The 7,491-nt window shown below is 46.0% G+C and overlaps 1 protein-coding gene across 1 annotated transcript in view; it reads right to left on the bottom strand.

The window, feature by feature from the left end:
- slc26a5 (solute carrier family 26 member 5) overlaps nucleotides 1-5,725 on the bottom strand; it is a 9,677-nt gene extending 3,952 nt beyond the window's left edge. Inside the window, exons 1-8 of the mRNA XM_025057175.1 lie at nucleotides 5,471-5,725; nucleotides 3,074-3,334; nucleotides 2,480-2,619; nucleotides 2,134-2,244; nucleotides 1,263-1,444; nucleotides 965-1,129; nucleotides 644-879; nucleotides 184-452 (exon numbers count right to left, since the gene is read on the bottom strand). Coding sequence (XP_024912943.1) covers nucleotides 184-452; nucleotides 644-879; nucleotides 965-1,129; nucleotides 1,263-1,444; nucleotides 2,134-2,244; nucleotides 2,480-2,619; nucleotides 3,074-3,231 — 1,261 coding nt within the window. The 5' untranslated portion in view covers nucleotides 3,232-3,334; nucleotides 5,471-5,725. The remainder of the gene's footprint in view (nucleotides 1-183; nucleotides 453-643; nucleotides 880-964; nucleotides 1,130-1,262; nucleotides 1,445-2,133; nucleotides 2,245-2,479; nucleotides 2,620-3,073; nucleotides 3,335-5,470) is intronic.
- Nucleotides 5,726-7,491: the final 1,766 nt, after the last annotated feature.

The following is a 7,491-nucleotide window of genomic DNA, read 5'->3' as shown; positions in this document are numbered from 1 at the left end:
AAAGGAGCTGATGAAATTACAGAAACCGAAGGCAATTAACCCCTGAAAAAAAAAACACATTCAAAATGAGAAAAAAACATAGATAAACATTCAAAGCCACGTTTGTAATATTGTGTTTTTTGTTTTTCTTACGACTCATTTCGTCGACTCAACTGTAACTAATATTTACACACGAGGATTAACAATGTGGTTCCACTGGGCTTCGAACCCAGGACCTTTCGGCGTGTAAGGCAGGTTTAAACCAACACAGTGTGTGTAGATAAATGTGTGGGTCGCGTCCCATCAGGAGTTTGGCTCCACCCACCTGGTTGCCGTCCACACTGTAGCCGTGCTTCAGGGCGAAGATCTTGGCCAGAGAGATGCCCATGGAGAATCCCACGATGGCTACAGCGAAGGCGTCCGTGACCAGACTGGGCAACAGAGAGAAGTCTGGGACAGCGGGGGGGTGAAGCCTGGAGGAGCGGGAAAACAGTTTCATTACATCCAGCCCAGTGGGCCGTGACCACGTGAGGACGACGTGAGGACGGCGTGAGGACGGCGTGGAGAGACAAACCGTGTGACACAGCGCTGGTCAGAAACACTTTCACGAACTGACATTTTCATATTGGGGGAAAAAAAAAACCAATGATTTTCTAGGACGCACCCTGTTGGTATGTCCCCAACCACGTCCACGGCGTGGTCCTGAGACAGAGACATGCCGTAGGAGACGCCCGTGGACACGATGACGACGATGATCTCCCCGGGGATGGGGATGGGCAGCTTCTTCTTGAAGCGCTCGTTGGTGTATTTGATGGCGTACAGGAAGACCATGGAGACCAGGCCGAGGCTGAGGGTGGTGACGTTGGTGCTGGTGATGTCCATCAGGACCGCTTTGACGCTCTGGACAGGACAGTGGGACCAGGGGACGGTCAGGAGACCAGAACAGAGAGAGAGAGAGAGAGACACGGTCGTATCAGCCACTCACGTAGACTGCAGAGAAGGGTCCACTGAAGCGCTGCGTCTTCACCCCCAGCAGGTACTTCAGCTGGGAGACGCACACGTGCACGGCCGCCGCCGTGGTGAAGCCTCGCACCAGAGGCTCGGTGAGGTAGATGGCCACGAACCCGAACCTGAGGAGACCAAACATGATCTAAAAGGTAGAGAACGGAGATTACTGAAGCAGGGACGTGGAGGCACGGACGCCAGGACACACACACACACACACACACACACACACACACACACACACAGACTGATGTTGACACGTGTGAAGTCAGACTGACCTGGATGATTCCCACCAGGGTCGTTAGCGCCACGGCTATTTGGACTCTCTTCATGTCCCGGTCCCTCGTGTCCAGGAGCGCCGTCACGTTGGTTCCGTTCCCATGAGCGCTGGGAAACATGGAGTCTGGCGCCTCCCGCACGACCACGCCCCCAATCATCAGACTGATAACGGCGAAGGTTCCTGTGGAAACATTGACACGGACACACACACACACACACACACAGAAACATTCAAAATGTCTGTAGGATTACAACAGTGGTTCTCAAAGGTGGGGTCGTGTCCCTGTGATGTAAAAAAAAAAAAATTAATTTGATTTTAAATCTAAATATACTGTGTAAGACAAAGAGCACTGGTCTTTGTCGTCAAATTGATTGATCAAATAGTGAGCACGGGGGGGGGGGCAGGGCGTGGGACGTCCAATCAGAGGAGAGCGAGGAGACCAACGCCTCCTGCTGAGGTTTTCTTCTTCTTCTTCAGCTTTTGTTTGAAAGGTCGCGTCAGCATTGTTTATTAAAGACACTTATTCAGTCGGAGCTGACCCTTGACCTTTGACCTGGAGTAAACTCTAAACAACGAGCAGCAGAAACAACAGTGTTACTGCAGGTGTACTGTGTACTGTAGTTTTTGGAGTATTTGCTTCTGTGTATTTATGTAAAACAGAGCAGTTCAGTTTCGTTCTGACAGGAAGTCGTGTCCCGCACAGGAAGTCCACACTGCTGACTCAGCTGTATTTTAGCCTGGAGCCCCATGTTCTAATAATTCTCTTACTTTGTCGTAATTGTCTCACAGGAAGTGAGCAGCGGCGTGCGTTTCTTCTTTCTAAGCGTGAGATTTTAGGATTAAATTTTTAAAAAAGATGGACTTCTTACCCACTGATATGTGTCTGGAGGTTCCAAAGACGGTGTAGAGCAGAACAGGGTAGAACGACGAGTACAGGCCGTAAACAGGAGGCATGGCAGCTAGCATAGCATAGGCCAGACCTGCGGGTGGCGACAGAGAGTGTCGTTAATAAAGTAAACAGAGTTACTGCACGACGACCTCGGAGCTGCAGATCTAACACAACAGAGAAAGCGGGGGGGCGGGGGCCGGGGGGGGTCAACATCAGCTCCTCAGGACTTGTCAGCCGTTTGGTCCCCCCCCACTTGTCAGCTGTTTGGTCCCCCCCCCGTGGACTTGTCCAACAGTGTGGAGCTGCAGGGTCGTCTGGACACTGACCTTGAGGCAGCTGCACCACTCCAGTGCTGAGGCCTGACACCACATCAGAAAACAAGTACTCTTTGACCGGATAGGACGGCAGCCACGTCAGGATAGGCAGGAAGCTCTGGACGGCGGCTTTGGCTCTGGACGACGAACACCTGCGGCAGGAGCAGGAGAACCTTCAGCCAGTAGAACTTTAGAACCTTTAGCTGCGTCGACTGTCGAGCGTCGACTGTCGAGCGGCGACTGTCGACTGTCTACTATTTCATCTTTTTACCTGTTGGTCACTGGCTGCACATACACAGACAGACAAGGAAACTGTTGTGTTAACAGTAAATCTGCTACAACAGGGGGCGCTATGTACGTGGTTCCTCTGGGTATCAAACCCAGGCCTCTCTGTTAGTAAGGCAGGTGTGCTAACCGCTACAGCATGGAACCGTAGTAACATGAGACGTCTGAGGGGCCATACTTCACACACACACTGTACACACACACACAGAGCTAACGTGTGTGTGTGTGTGTGTGTGTTTACTCTGGTGGGATCAGACTCTGAGACACAGACCAGGTTAAACCCCAGGACTGTGATGACGGTCCATCAAAGGTCATTCCTACCTGAAGTGTTGGCCCAGCCTCTCTCTGAGGGTGGCGCTGTTTTCTCTCCGGGTGAGAATCTGCGTCTGGAGGACGGCTTCATTATAGACTGGGCGCTCGACCCTGTACGTCAGCTGAGGGTGGGCGTCCGCCTTGGCTGCTGCAGCGTCCTGCTCCATGACGGGGACAGTGGTGTGGACGACTGTGGACGATGTTTCCAACTATCTCCTCGTCATCCTCGTCTCTTCTTCTCCTCTAATTACTGCGACCTTTCCCGTCTGCCTGTGGTGGAGAGGAAAGAAAGAAAAAAAAAAAAAACAAAGAAGAAAGGTCAGCAGTTATCGTCCCAACCAGACTTTGCCCCAGCTCATCCTCTGAACTCCAGCAGATATTCACTGATCAATTGTTTGATGTCAGAACTGTGAGTTTGTCTGTTTGCATTTCCCTACTGCCTCAGTCTGTGGCCCCAGTCTAATGTTGTATGTTGTAGGTTGTATGTTGTATGTCTGTTTGTACCGAAAACAGTCTAATGTTGTATGTCTGTTTGTACCGAAAACAAGTTCCACCTGGTTGCAGTGTGGTCATTAAAGAATCAATCATCCGATTTTTCAAATTTGTCTCTGAGAAAGAAAAAAAAAAGAAATCACTGCAAAGAAAACAGAAGTCCAGAACTGAGGGACTACAGCTACACTGGGGGGAAAACACTGTATCCTCGTGACTGTAGTATCACAATATATGATATCTTTGCCAAATATTTTTTTTATAAACCAGAATTCCCCTCAAATATCCAAATTTATCAAAATACTTTAAATCACAACACCGTGCAAATTTCCCTAAACTATATATTTTGCATTTTGAAGTGGAGATGAGGCTGGACTCGGTGTTTGTTCTGCAGAGTCAGCAGATAAGACTTCACGTCATGATGCAATAATTCAACAGTGAGCGTAAAAATATTTAATCTTTTTCTCAACCTTTATATCAACAACTGCAGCAGTGAAGTGACGTCGACCATAACCTTAAACACTGGAACTTTCTTTAAACTAGTTCGTTTTTTTGTTTGTTTCCACCTCAAACCTCTTTTAGTTCGAACACTTCTGTTTCCCAGAGAACATAATCACTGCCACAAGTGCAAGAAGAAAACGATCACCGTCGACTTCGTACGACTACTTTCTACCAGTCAATACAAAACAATACGTTGTGGAATGTTGTTGTTGCCCATAAAGATTTTTTAATTAAACTTTCCCGTTGTATTCAACAGGTGGTTACGCAGGTGAAGAAAAGAAACAGCCCCTGACAACGCCCCATGTCACTGGAATGCCTGCGCAATAAATGTTACACTAAAATAAAAGAGGACAAAGGTCGTCTGACAGTGGACATCTTCCTGTCACAGTCGTTCATCCTGCATCTCCTCAACTGCTCACGGTGTTTCAGACTGGGCTGTTCTGTCGCTGGATGACGTAACATCATACATTTACATGTGAAAACTTGTCTGGAAATAAACCACACAGACTTCAGTCAAAATGCTGTTCAAAATGTGGATCAGTGGATGTCAAACAGGAAACAGGAAGTTCATGTCTCGACTGCTAGGCAGTGAAGAAGTAGTAAATGATGTAGACGCCATATTTGTTACGTGTTTACCTTCACCTAGTGACTTTGTTTATAGTGTTCATCAAACAGAGACACTTCTTCACACGAAGCACCAGTTCATCCAGTTCCAAACAGGTCAAGTTCCCCCTCAGCCTGATGAGATCTTCATCAGACCACATCAACCTAACAATCCTCATTTACCCTCATGTATTTGTATATTTTGTACATGACTGACTCCCTGCAGGGTGACCTCTCCTGTCTGGGTGGGTGGGCTTCAAGAGACAAACCATGGACAGAATAAATCACTGTCTGCAGTCACTGACTCTGGAGGACTGAGCTGTGATTTGAACTGAACTTCAACAGTTGGTGTAGCCTGACTTGCTAACAGCAAAGCCTCACAGCGTCACTGTCCTCTTCAACTGGACGGTGTAGCTAGGAGGCGGAGCAACGTTGACTTCAGGTCAAAGTGATCGATAATCAATAATGTAGGGAGTGTTTCTCAGTGATGTACGTGTGTCTTACAGCGGTGTAACTGGTTTAACAGAAAATAAATCACGAACAACTTGACGCTGTACTTCGGTATGAATATGTGAGTCAAACAGCGTCACTGTTTACATTAAAAAAACAGAACTGATTCACGTCTGACGTCATCAGATAAATAACCGTTCAACGTTTCATACACAATTTTGTCACTTTTGGGAGCAATTCTCGGACAACTGAATTGACACGAAGGTCCAGGGTCACTAGCCTCCAGTCACGTTGTCGGCGCCGCCGTGACGTTATCGTGTAGTAACACCGTGAAGCTAACGAGGAGATGCTAACAGCTCTTACCTGTCACTGCCGTGAGGATGCTGCTGGCTCTCCGGAGGAGATTCGGACACCAGGTTATAAAGTACCGCCTACCGTTGAACATTAACTGTTCGCCCAGTAGCGGCAGCTCCGAGCCTCCGGTTCACAGACAGTGGACTCAAGCGGCAGTTTATGGCACTACAAAGATTGTCTACGGAGACAGAGGAGTCACTCTGTGAACCTCTGTCCAAGAAAGAACAAAAGACGGAGTCTACGATCCTTTCTACAAACACACAATATGCAAAACGTTCCCAAACAAGGACGCACACAAACACAAACACAAACACATGCTACTGGTTATCGTAGCACTTAAAGGATATTGACGGATTATCGAATTTATTTGTAAAGAATAAAGAACGCGAACTTTTATTGATAATAAAATTATAAAACTATATTTATTATTATTATTTATTATTGATTATAAAACAAGTTTATGTCCAATGCTGCTTTATTTCATGAAAAAAATGTTCATTGTCAGACTTTTTACTTTACGTTTTATTGCTGTAGTAGAATCCTCCTCATCCATGTATTGCTGTGGTGTAATGTTCGTGATTTGTTGTCCGTGTAAAAGAATATGCCTTGCGGCGAAGCTTTTATGACGGGGTAAACCATCGGTTTTATTTTGAAAGGAACCGGAAAGTTTGCGGCGAGTTCCGGTTCGGATGCTGCGCTGCTCTTAGATTTGCAAAGTTAAAAATGCATGTCTTTTGTTGTTTCGCAGCGTTTTTGATATTCTATATTTTTAACTTGTTGTTATCGTTCCTTCCTTTCCTGATGCACTTGAGCGCCCCCCAGTGGAGACAGGCTTCTTACTAAAAAGTTTGTTGGAAACTGACACGCTCGTCTCACCGTCACCGTCATCGATTTTTATATTGCATCGCGGCTGCGACAAAGTCTGTGCTGAAATTATTTCAAATATTTTTTAATCTAATTTACAAATGTATTCCTTTAAATCAATGTGCAATAATGTCTTTGTTGCAAAACACCAGTTGCTGCTGCTGCAACAACTTCCTTCTGAATGTGTTGAAAGAATAAAAGTTTGAATGTTCACTTTCCATGTAGTTACCATGTATGTCCACAAGAGGGCAACAATTGAATTACTGGTGGAGAAAGTGTAGTGACTCGGACATATTACTTTCTAACTCATTATTTACCATGACTTAAACTGTGTTTTTTCTTCTTTTTGGTTTTATTAAACAGTTTCTCAGGGATTGTGATCAAATCAGAACCGGAACCAGAATCTGGACCAATGATAATACACTGATCATTATAGACAAAGGTTAAACTCAAGGCTCGTGGGCCATATCTGACCCTTCATGTCACTGTATGACATGTTGTTAATTCATGTTTTATTTATTTTAATAATTTTATTATTGTTTTTTTTATTATCATATGTTTTTATCTCTTCAAATCCAGTACTTCCTGTTCAGACTGACTGTTCAGTAACGTTCGTCCCGTTTGGCCTTGAAGTATTGATTGATAACAGCGGGTGTGAATGATCAGCTGCTGTAGGTTTACTGTGTAATACTGTGAGTGTGATACTGATAACACCCAGAGGGAGGAGATAAAGAGTCCGACGCCCACAGGCTGTCATCGCTGAAGCTACGACTGAAGTTCCTGCTGCTGCTGCTGTTATTGATTTCTAATTCTTGTGTGACCCTGTTGACCCTTGACCTGAACACTCTGACTGTTGACATCAGTCAGAGAACACCGACTCCCATTCTGAGCCCAGACCTGTTGACAACAGATCAACACTGAAGTGAATCAGCAGAAAAAGGACGAGTCCTGAGATGGACAGACACTGGACAAACGCTGAAGATGGGGGGGGGGGGGGGGGGGGGGTCACGTTAGGGTTAGGGTTGAGGGGCTGTATGATAGTCTGATGGTATGACAGTCTGATGGTATGATAGTCTGATGGTATGATAATCTGATGGTATGACAGTCTGATGGTATGATGGTCTCATGGTATGATAGTCTGATGGTATGACAGTCTGATGGTATGA

The sequence above is a fragment of the Cynoglossus semilaevis genome, chromosome 8 (genome assembly GCF_000523025.1).
Source record: "Cynoglossus semilaevis isolate Cse_v1.0 chromosome 8, Cse_v1.0, whole genome shotgun sequence".
Classification (NCBI taxonomy): domain Eukaryota; kingdom Metazoa; phylum Chordata; class Actinopteri; order Pleuronectiformes; family Cynoglossidae; genus Cynoglossus; species Cynoglossus semilaevis.
The sequence above is the reverse complement of the archived record's forward strand: the minus strand, read 5'-3'. Positions and strand labels throughout refer to the sequence as shown.